Source organism: Acanthochromis polyacanthus, chromosome 2 (genome assembly GCF_021347895.1).
Source record: "Acanthochromis polyacanthus isolate Apoly-LR-REF ecotype Palm Island chromosome 2, KAUST_Apoly_ChrSc, whole genome shotgun sequence".
Classification (NCBI taxonomy): domain Eukaryota; kingdom Metazoa; phylum Chordata; class Actinopteri; family Pomacentridae; genus Acanthochromis; species Acanthochromis polyacanthus.
In genome coordinates, this window is record NC_067114.1 from 46,982,189 (window position 1) to 47,003,283 (window position 21,095).

At 36.6% G+C, this 21,095-nt stretch overlaps 2 protein-coding genes across 4 annotated transcripts in view; both read right to left on the reverse strand.

The window, feature by feature from the left end:
• LOC110967078 (CD82 antigen) overlaps window positions 1-21,095 on the reverse strand; it is a 35,521-nt gene that overhangs the window by 13,649 nt on the left and 777 nt on the right. Inside the window, 2 exon segments of the mRNA XM_022216589.2 lie at window positions 1,656-1,728; window positions 5,518-5,599. Of these exon segments, the coding sequence (XP_022072281.2) occupies window positions 1,656-1,728; window positions 5,518-5,580 (136 nt within the window). The 5' untranslated portion in view covers window positions 5,581-5,599.
• On the reverse strand, window positions 5,607-20,837 carry LOC127530918 (uncharacterized). Of its 3 annotated transcripts, XM_051938835.1 has the most exons (4): window positions 16,420-20,837; window positions 8,078-16,181; window positions 7,763-7,840; window positions 5,607-7,723 (listed from the first exon to the last, which is right to left on the reverse strand). In XM_051938835.1, the coding sequence occupies exons 2-4, from the start codon at window positions 8,564-8,566 to the stop codon at window positions 7,367-7,369; spliced, it is 924 nt and encodes a 307-aa protein (XP_051794795.1). In that variant the 5' UTR covers window positions 8,567-16,181; window positions 16,420-20,837; the 3' UTR covers window positions 5,607-7,366. The 3 variants fall into 3 exon arrangements, with proteins under 3 accessions (XP_051794795.1, XP_051794790.1, XP_051794792.1); XM_051938830.1 differs by having other exon boundaries at window positions 5,607-7,840; XM_051938832.1 differs by having other exon boundaries at window positions 5,607-7,840; window positions 16,318-20,837.

A 21,095-nucleotide genomic window follows, 5' to 3' on the forward strand; every position in this document is an offset into this window, starting at 1 on the left:
TAGCTAAGGCTAACAGTTAGCCCAAACTAGCATAATAACTTTCTGTTTTATCCCTATTTTAATGTAGCCGTGGCACCAAAATGACACATTTAATCACAGAACAAGTTTTATGGCAAAATACAAGAAGTCTGATTGTGATTGCAGCTTGATTTTGATTCAAAACAAACAAAAATGGGCTAAAGTTTCCTTCTGTATAGTGTTTTTTCTTATCTTATCTTGCCTGGACTGTTGGTTTACGCTCAAATAGCTAATAAAAACCTTGGAAATCCTGAAATAAATTAGCTTTAATCACTGCAGCTTTTATATTTGTCTGTTTTGTATTTTATGTGACATTTTTAGGCTGTTTCACCACCAAAAAAAGAAGTGTTTCTCTGTTTACTTTTTACTGCGAGATGTCAGAAAGTGTGACTCTGCTCAGTCTGACTAAATAATTACTGTGTTTTCCTTCAGCAGGAAAAAATAATTAATCTGTCAAACAGAACAGAAACACGTTCAGACTGACAGCAAGTTATTCTGTGTGGACGTGTCTGAATTACTGAGTCTAAAATAAATAAGACACAGAATTTTGGGGGAAAACAACAAGAATGTCATGTTTTGTGCTGTTAGCAAATCAAAATCAGTTGGAAGTATTTGCTTTTTGATTGGAGAAATCAATAAAAAAAAATCATATTTTTCTCTCCATGTAATCAGAATTTATACATAATTTAATAAAAATTGAAAGCATTGCTACTAAGAAATGTTGTTACCCAGCTTTGAACAAACATGTGGGGTGTTAGCATTCCGTTAGCATCCCGTTAGCATGGATAAAATCTGATTTACTAATAAAATAAAATTGATTTCATGGATTTAGGTATTAAATTAACCAAACGTAAGACTTTAGATGAATCTTAAATCATAGTGGAGGGAAAAAATTTGCTAAAAGTCCTGCTAAAAGTAACTAGCCTAGCTGAGCTAACCTAGCTTAGCAGTGTAGCAGAAACGGCGCGTTTCAGTTAGTGACTGGTTTTGGTTAAAGCTGAAATGTGTATTTAAAACTTACTTTTAAAATGTGGTAAATTACACTGAAAGGTTTGAAGTTTTGTAGATTTAAACTCTTATTTTACTGAATCTTATGATTAGTTTGAACAAATACACAGATTTCTTGGTGAAAGTGTTTAAAAAATGAACTAATTTAAACATACTGAGATGTAACATTTACTGTTTAGTTTCAAAAATATTTAAAAAGACATTTTAAAGGACATTAGCCTGAAAAAATAGCTGGTAAATGTGGTAAATTACACTGAAAAGCTCAGGCTTTGTAGATTTAAAGTTGTTTTTATGTCTAGTTTTAACAAATAAACGGATTTCTTTGGTGAAAGTTTTTAATATCTGAACTCTTTTCCAGATATTACTGTGCTTTATGCAGGTTTAGTCTGTCTCTGCGTCTGTTTTAACGGTTTAAACAGTGAAATAATAAATTCTATGAGCCCCTGTTTCTTCTTCTTCTTTGTCTCGGCCTGTTTTCTGTTTTCTGTTGCTCCGTTTGTTTTTTTCCTCCATGAATCTACCATCAGATGAGCGTAAAAAAGCTCCTCTGGAAACATTCACCATTCATTCTGCTCAACAGAAAACGGACTTTGCTGGAGACAAACAGACATTAAAGCGCTTTAACTCACTCAGAACCACGATGAAGCTCTGATTGTCCAGCAGCAGCCAGAGTCCGAAGCCCATGATGACGGCGCCGAACAGCTGATGGACACAAACACAAGAAAACACGACGTTTGCTGGATCAGAAATATGGAAAAGCTTTAATTTCACAGGTCAGACAGGAAGTTGGTTCCTCTCAGAATGTGTTCTGTAAATATTTCCGGTTCTTTTCAGCCCATCAGGACTCGTCTGATTCCTAAATTCATTCTGCAGCAGGACGGCAACATCCAAAGCAAACATCCAGTCAGAGGATGAATTATCAGCTTCCTGTCTGCACCTCAGAGCTGAAAACCTGCAGGAACTCTGTGAACTTTAGTTTTAGAAAATGCTCAAAAAGATCAAATCTCAGTGAAGAGAAGCTGAAATCTGCAACAAGAGTAAAACTAAACTTCAAACCGAAGAGTTTAGACACAAAACGACAAAAACGAGACACAAAACGACAAAAACTAAACACAACATGAAAAAATGAGAGAGAAAACGACAAAAATGAGAGAGAAAACGACAAAAATGAGACAGAAAACGACAAAACAGGACACAAAATGACAAAAATGAGACACAAAACGACAAAAATGAGACATAAAATGACAAAAATGAGACAGAAAATGACAAAAATGAGAGAAAACGACAAAAATGAGACAGAAAACGACAAAAACAGGACACAAAATGACAAAAATGAGACACAAAACGACAAAAATGACACACAAAATGACAAAAATGAGACAGAAAATGACAAAACCAGACACAAAATGACAAAAATGAGACAGAAAACGACAAAAATGAGACAGAAAACGACAAAAATGAGACAGAAAACGACAAAAACGAGACAGAAAACGACAAAAAGAAGACACAAAATGACAAAAATGAGACAGAAAACGACAAAAATGAGACACAAAATGACAAAAATGAGACAGAAAACGACAAAAATGAGACAGAAAACGACAAAAATGAGACAGAAAACGACAAAAAGAAGACACAAAATGACAAAAATGAGACACAAAACGACAAAAATGACACACAAAATGACAAAAATGAGACAGAAAACGACAAAAATGAGACAGAAAACGACAAAAATGAGACAGAAAACGATAAAAACGAGACAGAAAACGACAAAAAGAAGACACAAAATGACAAAAATGAGACAGAAAACGACAAAAATGAGACAAAATGACAAAAACGAGACAGAAAACGATAAAAACAAGACAGAAAACGACAAAAATGAGACAGAAAACGACAAAAAGAAGACACAAAAGGACAAAAACGAGACAGAAAACGACAAAAACGAGACAGAAAATGACAAAAATGAGACAGAAAACGATAAAAAAGAGACAGAAAACAACAAGAAAAGAGACAAAACGACAAAAATGAGAGAAAATGACAAGAAAAGAGACAAAACGACAAAAATGAGACAGAAAATGACAAAAACGAGAGAAAACGACAAAAATGAGACAAAAGACGCTGCTCCTTTTTGCTGATTATTATTGGATGTACAGACAAATATCATTAAATTACAGATGTTTTCTCTGTTTTTCTTTTTATTCTTCTGCAGGTTTTAAATGTTTGTTTTGGGTTCATATCAAACACAAACAGTTTTAAATTCCAACACTGACATCATTTAATCTGAATCCTTCTCTCTGACCTGATCAGGAACCAGAAACTCTGGACATCCGTCGCTAAGAAGCTTTAAGATCCCAGATTTCATTTCACCAAACTGGGACACAAACACTGATCAGTAATTAAAACGTCACAGAGCAGAAAAAACGACCGACTGAGAGGAAGAAATAAAGATTCTGTCGTTTAAAACACAATCAGAGAAAATAAAGAAACTAAATAAAACTAAACATCCAGAGCAGAAGCAGAGATTCATTAAGAAACATGTAAAGAATAATCCCATCATTTGTGTCAAATAAAAAACTGAAACTAATCAACAGATTCCAGCAGAACTTTGATCAAGTTTCTGAACATTTTACGTCGACTGAATCAAAGTTTTCTGATAAATTTAAATATTATTGACCGTCCTGTAAACGTCTCTGGTTTATTAAGACTCGATAGTTTTTGTTTCTTCATAAACCAGAAACATTTCAAGGCTCAAGATTACTGAATAAAATCACGACTGAGAAGGAAAATTTCTCTAAAAACTCAGAAAAAAACTGAATCACAGCTGAAGTCTGGAGTTCGATATTAATTTTATTTATGAAGCACTTCACACTGTAAAAATTAAATAAAAGAAAAAAGAAAAAAATCCACTATATATCAGCCAGAAACTAAAAAACCAGAAGGAATCTCTGGATTTTCTACTTTCCAACGGTCCTTGAACTCATCTGTTGGATAAATAAATAAATTTATAAATAAAATTCTGACATTTGATCACAATCAATTAAACCTTTCAAAATCTGTCAAATATTGAGTTTTTGCTCAAATCATTTCTGTAAAAATGAGTATTAGTATTTTTAATAAAAGAATAATTCTTTAAAAACAAAACATTTTAAAAAAAACAGCTTCAGAAATAATAAAAAAATATTTAAATAAATACAATCTCAGATCGACTCTTTACCACATGAACTATTGAATATTTTTCTCTTTTTATTTGTAACTGATTCCAGATTAAATAAATTCTCAGTGAGGCTCCGCCCACTGCTCTCTGATTGGTTACTCGTCATCGCTAACAGCCAATCAGCTCCCAGGGATAAATGTTGGAAGGTTTTCTTTTAATTAAACATAAAAACAAGCTAAATTAATAATCGGTATTGATTGATCTCTGATATATGTAATTTTATTTATATCTGCTTGTTTTTAATGTTATTTATTTTTTACTGTTTTTTAAATTATTTTTAGAGTGATTTACTTTTTAATGTTAAATCAGTTTCAGCTGCATTAAAGGGAATAAACAAAGAACTTAAATAAAATATTATTATTTCCTTTATTCCAAATCAAACATTTGTCATCAGAGGGAAAAATAAATAAAAAGAGCAGCAGAGAAGCTCAGACTGAGTTTTATCTCTTAGATTTTTAAAGAAATCCCTGAAATGACTTTTAATCCGATAAAAACAGGAAGAATCGTCGGCTCTAACAGACCTTGAATGAATTATGTGTGAGCTGCTGCTTCTACTGGAGAAACTAAATGAATCTGATCTTAAATCTCTCATAAACCGTTAATATGAAGCATTAAATAATAACAAGGAGAAAAACAAACTCTGAGAAACTCTCTGAACATAAAACCTGCTGCTGGGTTTGAAAGAAAACCTGTTTAAATAAAATAAAACCTGATAAAAATGTAAAAACTTCACTTTTTATCAGCCAGAAGCTATAAAACCAGAAGGAATCTTTGGATTTACTGCTTTCCAACAGTCCTTGAACTCATCTGTTGGATAAATTTGAAAAAAAAAACCTGAATGTAAAATCAGTAAGTTTAATCAAAACTATTTAAACATTTAAAAAGTTGCCAAAACATGAGAGTCAGTGTGAACCAGATTCTGTAAAAAAATAAAAATTCTGAGTTCTACGGGGCAATCTGGAAGTTATGACTCATTCAGCTGCAAACAAGAGTCAGGTGAGGAAAATTCAGAATTTTCAGGTGAAACGCTGAAGAAAAATGAACCACGCTGAGGAAAAATGAGCCTAAAGTGAGGAAAATGAGCATAAATTGAGGAAAAATGCTGAAGAACATGAACCACGCTGAGGAAAAATGAGTCCTCGCTGATTGTTGGGGTTCAGAGAGTTAAAGCATTTTGAGCTGCATGGAAAACGTATTTTAAATAAAGTGAAATGATTGTTATTCTGTGATTTATTTTCCATTTTCACACCAAATCCTGCGGTCGACGGTAAAATACTCACGAAGAAGATGAGGTTGAAGAGGAACAGGAAGTACTTGCTCGCTGTCAGGCAGCCTTTCCCCATGGCGACGGCGGTGCTGGATCTGCAGACACAAACAGAAGCTCTAAGCTGATGGAGGATTACAGCAGAAACCAGTTAAACCAGTCTGCAGCTGGACGAGGGGCGGGAGCCAATCAGAGAGCAGAGATCAGCTCACATCTGGAGGAGCAGCAGCTGGATTTAACTCGCATCCAAAGAACACAAAGCATCAAATGTGTGCAGATTCTAACAGACGACCCAAAAACAAGGAATTTCATCAAATGTCTGTGAACTCATTTATATTTTTCTGCCGGTTATTATATTCTGAACATTTTAGTTTTATTTTACGAACAGTTATTATAATTATCAGCTCATTTTTGTTCACAATCTGGTCACTAAAGTACAAAAAATACAAAATATTATTCGGCTGCAAAATGTGAAATATAAAGTATTTTATTCAGATCACTTTAAATAAATTTACATTTTTAAACCATGTGGTCACATTTTAGCGATGTTTACATATCTGTGCAAAGAAAAATGAGCTTCACACCTCATTGATTCAATTAAAATGTACCCAAAATAAATTATTATTAAATTAAATAAAACATTTACATGCTTCAGCTTTTTCATATTATTTCAAAATTATTTTTATATTTATTTTTCAACTAAAAACGTGCAAACAAATTAAATATCATTATTTATTTAATTAAATTTACTCAGATTAAATTCTTAGACACAATGTTTAATTAAAAACATTAAACTGACTTTATTATCAATATTTATTTATGACATTTGTTGTGGAATAAGTTCATATATTTACACACTTATGGAGTTACTGAAGCACTTATTTTATTTTAGTTTTATTAATGTAATGTCTTCTAAAAGGGAGAGTTTGGACATTTCTCCCTGTTTTTAATTGTTTAAAAATTATTTCATGTTTATTAAATTTATCGTGGCAGTATTCATATTTATCAAGTTAATACATAATTCTAAAAGTCCAAAATAAGTTGTTTTTAAAGCACAAACGCATGGAAAACAAGAGAAAATCTGTTGTTATTGAATTTAAATTTAAGGGATTTTTTTCTCCAGAAAATGATTAATTAGTTGTGTAAAGAGAGTCAATATTAACACACATTTTACGTGATTTTACCCAAAAATAAAATTTAAAAAAAATCAGTAATATGCTTTAAAAAAATCTTTCCATGTAATAAACCGCCTCTTTTAGCTCAGTTAAACAAAAAAACCTTAATATGTGCTGTTTCTAAAGTTTTGTAGTTTTGGGTGATTTCCGTACGAACTGAAAATGTTCTTTAACACCTTAACTAGTAAACAGGAAGTGACATCACATCAACAAGAAACTGCACACTTCCCCTAAAGCTTTTTACTTTCTGTTTCTAGATATGTAATCAATCAGGACCTGAGTTTATAAAATATATTTATTTATCTACTTATTTAATAAAAACCTACAAACGTCAAATAAAAATCTGCTTTATTTTGTGTTTCTTCCTCTTTTCTCTGAGCTTTGATTTAAAACCAGCAGCAGTAATGGAACCAGAAACTCTTTATTCCCTCCAGTCCTCTGACCACCAGCTCCTGTCCTGGGTCATGTTTACGGAAAATCCTGCGGGACCTGAACGCCTCTTCTCACTGTAACTGTCCAATAAATCCATGAGGATCTGGCTGGAAGTGAGTTCAGCTCGATGCAGCGACCCACTTTCTCCAGAACTGGGTTACTGGTCCACCAGTAAGTGTGCCAGATTGGGAGGACCTCGATCTGCAGAGAGAAAGACTTTCTGGCAAACAGCCGCCTGAAAACCACATGGAGGGTTTTCTAGAGTAAACAGAGCAGAGGGGGGAAGAACGAACAGAGGAACAGCCGGAGAACCGAGCAGAGAGAGGAACAGCAGGAGAACCGGGCAGAGAGAGGAACAGCCGGAGAACCGAGCAGAGAGAGGAACAGCCGGAGAACCGAGCAGAGAGAGTAACAGCCGGAGAACCCAACACATAGTTTATAGAAGAACCACGACTGAAAAACACTCTGATATACAAAAATACCTCTGTAGGATAACTTGTTAGCAGCTAGCATTACCATGATCCTATTTAAAAACACCTTACCAACTAGCATTAGCATGTTCCTGTTTAAAAACACCTTACCAACTAGCATTAGCATGATCCTGTTTAAAAACACCTTACCAACTATCATTAGCATGATCCGGTTTAAAAACACCTTACCAACTAGCATTAGCATGTTTCTGTTTAAAAACACCTTACCAACTAGCATTAGCATGTTTCTGTTTAAAAACACCTTACCAACTACCATTAGCATGTTTCTGTTTAAAAACACCTTACCAACTACCATTAGCATGTTTCTGTTTAAAAACACCTTACCAACTAGCATTAGCATGTTTCTGTTTAAAAACACCTTACCAACTACCATTAGCATGTTTCTGTTTAAAAACACCTTACCAACTAGCATTAGCATGTTTCTGTTTTAAAAAAAAACCATACCAACTAGCATTAGCATGTTTCTGTTTAAAAACACCTTACCAACTAGCATTAGCATATCCCCGTTTAAAAACACCATACCAACTAGCATTAGCATGTTTCTGTTTAAAAACACCTTACCAACTAGCATTAGCATGATCCTGTTTAAAAACACCTTACCAACTAGCATTAGCATGTTTCTGTTTAAAAACACCTTACCAACTAGCATTAGCATGTTTCTGTTTAAAAACACCTTACCAACTAGCATTAGCATGTCACTGTTTAATAGCCTGTTAGCTGCTAACATTAGCATGATCCTGTTTAATAATCTGCTAGCAGCTAGCATCAGCATGTTCCTGTACAATAACCTGCTAGCAGTTAGCATTAGCATGTTCCTGTATAATAATCTGTTATCAGCTAGCATTAGCATGTTTCTGTTTAAAAACACTTTACTAACTAGCATTAGCATGTTCTTGTTTAATAACCTGTTACCAGCTAACATTAGCATGAACCTGTTTAATAACCTGCTAGCTGCTAGCATTAACATGTTCCTGTACAACAACCTGGTACCAATCTAAAATTAGCAAGTTTCTGTTTAAATATATATTGCTAATATAAACAAGTTCCTGTTAAAAAACATGTTACCAACCAAATCAGCATGTTTCTTTGTTCATTTTTTTCTTTATTTACTAACATGTCACCAGCTAATTACAACTGTTATCATGTTCCTGGTTTTCCAACAAGTTAAAAACTAATACTAACATTTTCCTAGTTTGGAGTCACCAGCTAAGATTAGCTATTCCTTCATTACTAACATTCCGCCAGCTAGCAATAGCGTGATTCTGGTTAAAAACGTGTTACTTACAAACAATGGCATGTTTCTGTTTAAAAGTCTTTTACAAGTTAGCATGTTTATATTTATCACCTGTATCCACTAATGTAAACATGTTCCTGTTTAAAAACAAGTTACCAATTAACATTAGCATGTTTCTGTTTTAAAACATCTTACCAACATGAGTATGTTCCTGTTTAAAAGCACGTTACCAGCTAACACAAACATGTTTCTGTTTGAAAACATCTTACCAATATTAGCATTTTTTGTTTAACAGCATGTCAACAACTAACATTAGCATGTTTCTGGTTTTCTTGGGATTTACCGGCTAAAGTTAGCATGTTCCTGTGTTACTAACATGTTTAGTTGTTATTGCCATTAGCATGTTCCTGATTCGATAAGAAGCTACAGGCTAACATTAGCAATGAACTTTTTAACAAACATGTAACAGGAATGAGCTTTGCTGCGTGACTTATAACAAACATGTCATGTATTCTAAGCGTGTCTCGTGTTTTCCTCTGCAGTATGGAGGAACAACATACATTACACAGAACATGTTAGTGGGACATTTTCATTGTTTTTCACGATGTCTGTCAAGCAAAAAAATTAAAACTTTAAGAGCCAGAGCAGCTGTAAATTACAGACTGGAGCCTCGGAGGCTCTCTGGGACTCTGAATTCTGGATGGGAGGTTGTAAACATGACAAAGCGTTTATGAACTTCTGGCTGGAAAGCAAGGAGAAGAAACAAAGGCTGGTTAAATTTAGAAGTGCCACGGAGCCACGTTGAGCTGCAGCTGAATGAAAAGCAGAAGAAGTCGCTGAGAACGTACATGAGGTTTCAGTTAAATTATTAGGCCTCTTCTTAAAAACGTCTAAAAAAAACTGAAGATACTATTCACAGCAGCTGCTTCTCCACATGAAAAACTCAAAAATGTGCAACGATAAAAACCAGCATCATGTAATCCCTAATATTCCCCCAGAGAGTTCCTGCTGTCTGGACCTCGGATTCAAGAAAGTCATGAATCTGCTGCTGCAGCCGAAAATAAAACAAGATTGAAGCGATTCTTGGAACCAGAAGAGCTGCAGGTTGAGTCGGTTCATCTGCAGCTTTGACCCAGTTCACAGAAAACCGGGTTAACGGTCCGACCTGCACAGTGGTCACCAGACAAACCATCGACCGCCCAGAAGAAACCTTCAACAACAACCTCTAACCGCTAAAACACACAACTTATCATTCTTGTAGCATTCTGTGCTATTATGCTACCAAGTCAGAAACAGTAGTTGCCAACATGCTTGCATTCAGAGACATGCTAATGATAGTTAGCAACACACGAGTAGGCCAGCAATTTGCTAGTGATAGTTGGCAACATGCTAGCTGGTAACATCTTAGCGAACCATAAGCAAATTAGCATAAGTTTGTAAAGCCTTAGATAGCCAGAACGATGCTAATGTTAGTTACTGAATTCCTCATTAGCCAGAAACAATAATGTCAATGATAGTCAGCAACATGCTAGCTAGACAGAAAAATGCTAATGTTTGGTTGTAACGCCTTGGAAAGCTAGAAATGTGCTATTACTAGTTTGGCAACAAGCTAGTGAACTGGTAATATGATAACAATGCTAGCGAGCTAAAAAAACATGATGAAAAACAATAATTAAGATTCTTCTGGTCAATATTTAATATTTATCACATTCATTCGTTGATTTTAGGGACAAAATATTTTAATTTAACTTCTAAATTTTCACAAACAGCGATGCTTTCACTTCCTGTTGTGCTATGTTTATGCTAAAGTACAAATCTGCACCAAACTAAGACTTTAAACAGGTTTCTTCTTCAGCTGAGCCTCGTTTGCATGAAGTCCAGAGAAACAAAGACGGATCTGATCAGACCTGAAATATGCTGGAGCTGTGGCTGAAACTAAGCGTTGCTCTAATTACACCAAACACGACGCTAATCATCGGTTTGACAAGTGGCTGCAGGAAGTTTGAGGTCGAGCTGCAGACAGAACCGAGACGAGTCAACAACAAACCGACAGAGGATCAGTTTAGAGTAAACCACAGCTCAGAGGATTTCTACTAGAAACTGCTGGAGGTCAGAACTCGGTCAGATAAATCATCCTAACATCAGGATTATGATGGTTAGTCTCGATTTAAAACTCATTTTCTGTGACGACAACAGACGTCTGTCTGACGCATCATTTACTGGGATTTAAGTTTGTTTAAAGACAGTTTGTTGACCTGCAGCTCCACATGTTGACAGAAAAACTAGAGAAGAAAAAGAAGAAAGAAGCTGTGGAGCTGCAGAGTTAACGGATAAGAATCACAAGTTTCTCTCAATGAAATGAAAAGGATGAACTGTAGATGTTTGAAAGCTTACAGAGAACCGTCCAGGGAGACAAACTCACCTGGTTTCAGGTAAATGTGAATTTAAAAGTCCTTATTTTGCTCTTTTATAATTCCATTTATGTGCAGTAACTGATGGAGACTAGTGATGCGTTTCGGGAACATCTGTAAATTCTAGTGTCTGTTAGGTTCACTGTAAGGTATATTTAGCGTCTAACAGATGCTCTGAATTCAGGTGAAGATTATTTGAGTCGTGTTTCGATGCCGATTTAACAGGAATGAACGTGTGGAAGTGAAAGCAACGCGAATTATTCACATCTGAAAGTGCAATAAAAAGAACGTGTCTCTAAAAATCAATGAATGATCGGGATCTAATTTCATTTCGGACATTGTAAGCTGCTGATATATTTAGATTTCTTTCACAATCAGCAGCACAGAGCTCTGTATGATAAATATACAATATAATAACAAATATAACATATACAGTAAAAATCCAGATCAGAACCCATCCAGGATGTTACAGAAGTGTTCAAAGTTAATTTCTATTTTTGCTGATGATGCAGTCCTCTACAGTAATTAATTAATTCCAAATAAAGTTATTCTGAGTAATATTTCTTTATTTTTCTTAATTAGTCCAAGTTAAAATTCCAGAAAAGCTTTCAGTTTGAAGAAAAATACTATTAAAACTCATTAAAAGCTTAATAAAGTACATTTGATTGTGTCTGACTAAAACCCTAAAAACAACCAAAATGTGACGCAGACCAACTAAACAAAGACATAAAACGGCCAAAAGGACACACAAACTACACAAAGACATAAAATGACCCAAATTCAATGCAAATGAACTCCAAGTACAAAAAAAGGAGACCATAAAAAGATGTGAATCACCCAAAATGAAACACGAACTACACAAAGAGTGTAAAATGACCAAAATGAAATGCTAACGACACCAAACTCACCACAAAGTCTAAAAAAGATGGAAAACAACCAAAATGTGGCACAGAAGAACCAAGAAAAGACATAAAACGACCAAGATGACACAAAAATTAAGCAGACAAAAGGTGTAAAATGACCAAAATGAAATGCTAACGACACCAAACGCACCACAAAGTCTAAAAGACAAACACAACAAGATGTAAAACAACCAAAATGAGATATAAGTTAAACACAGAGACATTAAATACCCAAAATTAAATGCGAATGAACACATTAAACAAAATGTGACACAAAACAACCACAGGAATTCGTAAAATGACTAAAATATGATGAACAAACACGTAAAATAACCAAATTTAAATGTAAACAACAACAAAAACAACCAAAATGTGACATAGAACCAGAAAGATGAACCGGGACTTCTTCTGATTGTGTTAGTTTTATCATTTTTTGGTTGTTTTTGTCGTTCTTCGCACTAAATTTAGCTTCTTTTAGTCATTTTCTATCCGTTTATATCAGTGTTCTGTTGTTCTGGGTCACATTTTGGTTGTTATATATGTTTTTGTGATTTGTTTTGTGGTTTAGTTTGTGTCTCAGTTTGTTATTTTATATATTTTTGTGGTTGTTTTGTGTTGACCTGGAGAATTTCTTAATCACGTGAAAGTAAACTGAATATCAGGGAGTCTTTGGACATTTTCACTTCCCCTCCTGTGAAGTTCTTCAGGTCGTGTTCAGACGATCAACACACATGATTCACTCAGCTTTTGTTTTCACATCAGAGACTTTAACGTTCATCAAACCGCACGATGACTTTACGATCCTCTGCAGGTAACAACATGTCCTCAGGTGTGAACACAACACAATGAAACTGAACCAACAAATGTGTTCTAAAAGAAAACAGCTGCATTAAGACCTTCATCTGATATATTAGAATTTATATTTAATGTCTGTTCTGTCACATGATAGTAAACTAAGAAAGCAGCACATGTCAGCTGTGAATTATGAGAATTTAAACTTCTGGAACAGTCTGACATGACAACATTTCTAAAAGCTGTTTTCATTTGTGGTTATTGAATGTCAAACGTGTCAGTTTTATTCATTAAACTGGAAAATAAAACACAATAAATTCTCCAGCAACACCACATAATACACTTAGATGGGTAAAAGGAGGATTGACTCTGGTTTTATCAGCTGTATTTCACATTAATGTGACTTTTGAAACAGCCTAAATTTAAATATTTGCAGCTTATGAACCAAACTGACTGGACAAGTAATTAAGATAAACAAAAGACCAAAGGTTTCTCTGTAAAACTGTCAGAAAGACCGTTAGCCATGCCGAGGAGCGCTAGTTTCTCCTCCAAACATGCTAGTCGTCTCGGGATGCTCATGACAAGTCGAGAGAAACAGTAAATTGTGAGAATAGTGACAAAGCTACAGAGTCTAGCTAGCAAAATGAATATATTATTTAGTAGCCCAGGGACGCTAGTCGCTAACTTTGCCAGAAACTAGCCTTGGGCTTCCAGTTAAAAGTCTTTTTTACTAGTAACCAGCCTAGGGACAGAAATATTTTAGAGTAGCTCCATGCTGCTAGTTGCTAACCTAAGGGCATTAGTGACAACCAAACATGGTAGTGACACGGCTAGAAATGCTAGTCGTAAACACGTGGATATTATTTACAAGTCTAAGAATGCTAGAAACTAGCTTATTGATGCTAGTGGCAAGCCTAAGGATGTTAATGGCACAGTTAAAGAAGCTAGTTGCTAAGATAGTTGCAAGCTTATGAGCGTAACTGACAAGCCCAAGAATGCTAGTGGCAGGGCTAAGGAGGCTAGTTACTAAATAATCTAAGAATGCTAATAACTAGCCTATGGATTGCTAGTGACAAGCACAGATGGTAGTAAAAAGGCTAGTCATAAAAACAGTGATACTACTGAGTAGCCTAAAGATGTGCGTAACTAGCCTAGATGTCCTAATGGCACAGTTAGAAATGCTAGACAGTAACACATAGATATCGTTGACTCGTCTGAGAACGCTAGTAACTAGCTTATGGATGCTAGTGATAAGCCCAATGATGCTAGTGGCATGGCTAAGGAGGCTAGTTGCTAAGATATAACCTAAAGATGGCAGCAAATAGCCAAAGGATGCTAGTGACAAGGCTAAGGAGGCTAGTTGGTAATATAGAGATATTAGTAAATAGTCTAGCTAACACACAGATATTATTGACTAGTCTAAGGGTGCTAGTAATCAGCTTAAAGATGCTAGTGACAAGAACCAGCATGAGGATGGTAGCAACTAGCCTAAGAATGCTAGTGGCATGGCTAAAGATGCTAAAACAGAGATATTATTAACTAATCTAAGCATGCTAGTAACTAGCTAACAAGCTTAGCTGACAAACCCAAGGATGCTAGTGACAGGGCTAATGAGGCTAGTTACTAACAGAGATGGTAGTAAATAAATAATGCTAATACTCAACCTATGGATGCTAATGACAAGGCTAGGGATGCAATTCGCTAACACAGATATATTACTGAGTAGCCTAATAATAGTAGCAATGCTAATAACTAGCAAAGACAGTCACATTCAGAGAGTTACTGAGTCCCTGGATGAATAAACATCTGAGCTAAAATGAAAAAGCTGCAGCTCTTGATCCTCAACAACTGGATGCAGAAACAAGATGAAGGATCCTCCAAAAATTTCTTAGAACCAGAGTCACAACAGAAACGGAGCAAACACTTTTTGAAGGCAATAAACAATGTTGCAATCCACCAAATAAAATAAAATATGTCAGTCTAAATGTCAAAATACCAAATAAAGCCAACTTACAAAACAAGACTCTGGTACCGTGTTTCTAAAGAAGTTCAATAGACAACTGCTGGAGTCTCCTCATGGTCGAAACAATACTCAAAGTCTTTAGCTTTAGCATGAAGCTAAAAGCCGCCAGTTTGTCCATCATTCAGCAGAACATGGACTCAGACTGCAGCAGAAATGTGAAGGAGGTGAAACAACAACAACTACAATCAGCTCTGTTGTTTCTCTCCTCACTCGCTGTTCTTCCCATAAACACAACCGAATCTATTTGTGGCCAGAAATTTAAATGTCATATTAGCAGAGCAGAGACACACAAAGACGACGTTTGTTCGTCCTTTAAGCCTCAGACTGCTCCTCACACCAACTCTTCTCTCAGACTGAATCTAATGTTTTGGTAAATTTGCTTCATCGCTTTCTTTCTAAAGCTGATGTGTGAATAATAAGGTCAATCCCACGTGGAATTAAACTAAAAATATTTTGAAATGTGAAGTTCTAAGTGAGTACAAATATCAGATTTCCTCTGATTATAATCAGAGTTCTTCCAGTAGAACAGTAGAGAATTTGCTCTGATGTCATTCTTCACATCATTCATTGGTTGTGTTGCTCTTTCTCTTTAAACACCACAAAGGCTCTGTTGGGTTCAGGTCAGACTCTCACTGTCCAGGTCCTGGTTCCACTCAGTTCTAGTGGAGAAGTTCTTGTTGTTCTTTGCATGATCTCCAGCTGGAATGTTCCTCTTCTTCCACCTTCTTGTCAGACAGCATTTTGGTTTATCCTCAGACATTTGTGGTGCATCCAGAAATGTCATCAGTCATCAGTCAGGAACATGCATCCACTGTGGTAGTCCTGGTCTGGTTCTACCAAACATCTGGACTCCATCTCAGCCCAACTCATTGATCTTCATCTGACCAAAGAATGTTCTCCAGCATCCATCAGGTTTCTTCTCATGTTCTTCAGCAAACTTTCATCTGGAAGTTTAGTTCTGAGCAGCAACCAGGTTTAGTTCTGGTCCTCCGTCCATAGAGGTTGATGTTCTGAAGGTTCCTTCACACTGTCTGAGCTTCACACTAACTCTGGTTTCCATGGAGAACCTCTGAACCAAGTCTGAAGCAGCTGATGTCTGTTTTTACAGCTGGATGGAGAAAGTAGTTCACTGTCTGTGGAGTCATTTTAGGAGCTCTGATTAGTGGAACTATGACTCCTTCTAGACCTCCTGATTAGTGGAACTATGACTCCTTCTAGACCTCCTGATTAGTGGAACTATGATTCCTTCTAGACCTCCTGATTAGTGGTACTATGACTCCTTCTTGACCTCCTGATTAGTGGAACTATGACTCCTTCTCGACCTCCTGATTAGTGGAACTATGATTCCTTCTAGACCTCCTGATTAGTGGAACTATGACTCCTTCTAGACCTCCTGGTTAGTGGTACTATGACTCCTTCTAGACCTCCTGATTAGTGCTACTATGACTCCTTCTAGACCTCCTGATTAGTGGAACTATGACTCCTTCTAGACCTCCTGATTAGTGCTACTATGACTCCTTCTTCTTTTTTCCTCATCATGGATCGATTTGAAGCGAAGAATCAGAAGTGAATCCTGAATCTTCCAAAGATTCCCACCTGGTTCTCCTCATTCATCACCTGTGGGGCTGGGTTACACCTGGTCCACCTCCACTCTCTCTTTCATGATTGGCCCCGCCCAGCTTCCCCTCAGGGTTCCTCACCAAAACAACGGCAGCTTTCAGACACAATCTTCTCTGCAGCCAACAAAAGGTGGAAACTCGACACACGGCGTTCGGTTCTGGCCTTACATTTCCGCGACAATACAAACAGCCGCAGCTTTTTTTCTCAGCGTGAGAGTTTTTTTATGCGGAGACACCCGAGACGACGACGTAAAGCTGAGAGGCACTCCAGAAACCAGCAGCAAACACCACCTAAAGTTTAACCTCCAACTGCTGCAGATAAAGAGACATAAAAACCAGAACAACTGCAATTAACACGAGTCTTCATTATTGATTCAAGTCATTTCCTGATTAAATAAAGACCTCTTGTTTCAATAAAATGGAAGACTGATAGAGCTTAGATTCTCTGTGTTTCTGATAAAAGTTGTCTAAAAACTAATAAAGTGTGCTGCTTTTTTGTCACATGATGCTAAACTGAACATGTTTCTAAGATAAAATGACATTTAAAGTCTCGATCTGTGTGAGAAGCAGCAGAGTAGTCACTAAGTTGTTGCCTGGACTGGTTTTAGAAGTGTTTTAGTCTGGGCTTTAAACTGGTTTTAGATCTTGAACTAATTTTAGTCTTGTTCTAGACTGCTTACAGACTTGGTCTTGGACTCCTTTTGGACTGGTTCACGATTGGTTCTGGACAGACTTTACACCTGATTCTAGACCAGGACCAGGAGGTAAACTGGTTTTTGGTCTTAAACTTGCTTTAGATCAATTTAAACCTGATTTAGGACCTGGATTAAGATCTGATTGTTGACTAGGTTTAGAGCTGATGTTGGACCTGATTTAGACTGGGGTTTAAACCTAGTTTCAGACTGGTTGTAGATCAGTCTAAACTATAAAAAAACAGGCCAAAAGTGTAGATATTCAATATAAATATTGTAAACATAAGAAATTCTTCCATGATTGTGAAATTACTGACAATTCTACATATTAAGGATTCAGAAATGGTAAATATATTTTTATCAATTATTTTCCAAATTTTTCCCGTTTTGTTAAATCATAAACAATATTTTCTTCTTTAATTTGTTGGATTTTGCTGTTTGTTAATCTATTTTACATTCATCTGACAGAAAATAACTTTAGAAACAAAACAAATCAATAAAATATATCTCCAATATTTTTTAAAAATAGCTGTGAAACCAACGTGTTGATTTATCCCCTGGATGATTCCTAAAAGTGAAAGTATGAAGCAGCAGAAAACAGAAAGAACCAGGGAAAGAACCTGAAACCCGTCAATGAGGTCAAAGACTAGAACTTCTTACAGCTGAAACACACAGATTATTAACTGATGAGCTATTTCTTAGTGTTTCTGTGAACATTAACTGTGTGTGTCTCTGTTTTAAAGCTCTCAGATGGAAGGATTTGTTGCTCTTATTCATCCTTTTACCATCAGAGAGTCTAAACTACCGGCCTGATGAAGGTGATTCGTCAGTCTGAGGTAAAACCAGTTTGCTCGTCCAGATAACTCGACTCCAGCTGGATGCGTCGATCCGTGCAGGTTTCCATGGCGACACAGCAGCCAGAGGTCATGGGAAATCTCTGAAATCTTTCATGTTTGTTTGGACTCAGACGCCTCCACAACCGGAAGAACAGAGATAAAGATCTGTGTTTGGTTTGTACCACGACACTCGAACGCATCACTGAAGTTTCCCAGAATGCACCCGGAGGAGCGTCTGGTTTCTCTACTGGTTTATTAGCTCATTTATTGATTGATCAGTTCATTTAGACTTTGTTTTGAACTTTATTGTTGACTGGTTTCACTTTTGGGTTTGGACTGGTTTTAGGTGTGTTTAGTCTGGGCTTTAAACTGGTTTTAGATCTGGTCTAAGTAATTTTAGTCTTGTTCTAGACTGGTTACAGACTTGGTCTTGGACTCCTTTTGGACTGGTTCACAATTGGTTCTGGACAGACTTTGCACTTGATTCTAGACCAGGACCAGGAGGTAAACTGGTTTTAGGTCTTGAACTTGCTTTAGATCAATTTAAACCTGATTTAGGACCCGGATTAAGATCTGATTGTTGACTAGGTTTAGAGCTGATGTTGGACTTGATTTAGACTGGGGTTTAAACACAGTTTTAAACTGGTTTCAGATCAGGCTGAACCTGCTTTCAGAACATAGTTTTTAGGGGTTTTTTTCTGGTTAAAACATTTGAACAATCAGAGCTGCTGCTAATGAGTTTCCTCTGTGTGATTTACTGATTATTCTACTTTTTATTTGAGTTTTCTGACATCTGACTTGAACTTCTGGAGTTTTGTTTATCACATAAATCACAGAAATCCTCTTTTCACCAGTTTCTTCAGATTTTGCTGAGAACAAACACCACACTGAGTCAAACCTGTTTAATCTGTGATCACATCAAGGTTCCTGATTTCAATTAAACATCTGACTGCAGATAGCAGCTGCAGCTTTTAGCTTCTGGTTCTGAATATTCAGTCAGTCCAGGAGAAGCTTCAAGCTCCAGTAAAATGATCAGAAACGTCAACGTGAAGCCAAACGCCCCTTTGTGAGCTCAGGAACTAAGACCAGTGAGGCTCTGTGACTCAACTAACGAGACCTTCACCTGACATGATAAAGAAACTGACAGCAACAAGCTCCGATTGGCTCAACGTGAGTCCGACTTGTTGTTTGCTGTTGAAGAAAAATGTGATTCAGCCACGAGCAGCTTCAGGCTAATTCCAGCAAACAGGGCGAACAGGTTGTCGACCGAGCAGCACAGTGGGAGAGTCTGAAACATTCGTTAAAAAAACAGGGAGGCGTCACCTGAAAGTCCTCAGAGTCCTGACGGGTCAGAAAGGTATGACACTGGACCCAAGCCAGGCCAGAAACCGGACTATAACCAGGCCAGAAACCGGGCTATAACCAGGCCAGAAACCGGACCCAAACCAGGCCAGAAACCGGACCCAAACCAGGCCAGAAACCGGACTATAATCAGGTCAGAAACCAGGACCAAAACTCATCCATAAAACCCAGCCTAAGACAAGACTAAAATCCACCCAAAACAAAGGCTGAAACTGGGTGAAAATAGTCCAAAACTAGTCTAAAACCAACATGAAACCCAGTCTAAAGCAGTCTAAAACTGGTCCAAAATCAGTCAGAAACCAGGTAAAACAAGAACAGAAATTGGGTCCAAAACCAGTCCCAAGCTGATCTAAAAACCTCGCCATAACCCAGGTCAGAACTAGTCAAACCCAGTCTAAAACTCATCCAAAAATAGTTCAAAACAAGGCCTGAAACTAGACTAAAAATCAGTCCAATCTGATCTAATATCCAGTCTAAAACCAAGTATAAAGCCAGGTCAGACACCAACTTAAAACCATTAAAAACTCCATCCAATATAGATCTAACAAGTCTAGAACCAGTTCAAAACAAGGTCCGAAAACCAACGTCCAACGTTGATCTAATATCCAGTCTAAAACCAGATCAGAAACAACTTAAAACCCAGTCTAAAACCAGATCAGAAACAACTTAAAACCCAGTCTAAAACAAAGATAAAACCATCTGATGTCAGTTAGAATTCAGTATAAAACCAGCAAGGCCTTAAGCAGCCGTCAACAGTCAGTCCAAAGATGATCTAAAACCCAGTTTAAACCCAGTCCAAAAGAAAGTTCAGAACCAGGTCCAAAACCAAACCAGTGTAACTGTGAGCTCCTGGAGGTGAAAACTTTCTGTCAGGTCCAAACTTTAAGCGGCAGCAGCTGCTGATCTGCAGCTTCCAGCTCAGAATGGAAACGAAAAGGTCAGAGCTGATTTATGGTCAACATGTGGAGCAGAAGATGGAGGAACAGAGGAGGAACCAGAGGAGGAACCAGAGGAGGAACCAGAGGAGGAACAGAGGAGGAACATGGAGTCGTGCCTCCACCAAGCTGAACTCTGACCCAGCAGACGGTTTTCTAAGCTGATAAAAGGATCGATTGATCAAACGAAGAGCAGAAACATCAGAGCTGCTCTGATGCTTTTCTTTGTTTTCGTCACTGAAACTGAAATTCTTTAGTTTTTCAGACAGAAAAAGTTTTTTTCCCTCAGTTTTCTGGGAAAGAATCGCAGCTGAAGCAGTAAAACTTCTTCCATCTGGAACTGTTTGACTTTTATTCCTTCAGTCTGAAAACACATTTTATCCTGTTGGAGGAGTTCAGTTTGCTCTGGAAAACTTAAAATTCTTCCATTTATCTGATTTATTTTTGGTTTAAATGTGACCTAGAATTTAATACTAAACATATAAACATATTTTAATTTCAGTAAGTTTATTAAATGTTTTGTAAAGTTGTTTATTTTCCTCCATATGAAGCTAAAAATGTCAGCTTAAAGCATTAAACTAGAAGAATCTTGTAGCTGTTTGTGTGAATCAGATCTACAGGATCAAACAATAATCAGTTTGATTGGTTTTGAACAGAAACAGACTAAATTCTGTGATTTCAGCTCCTTAA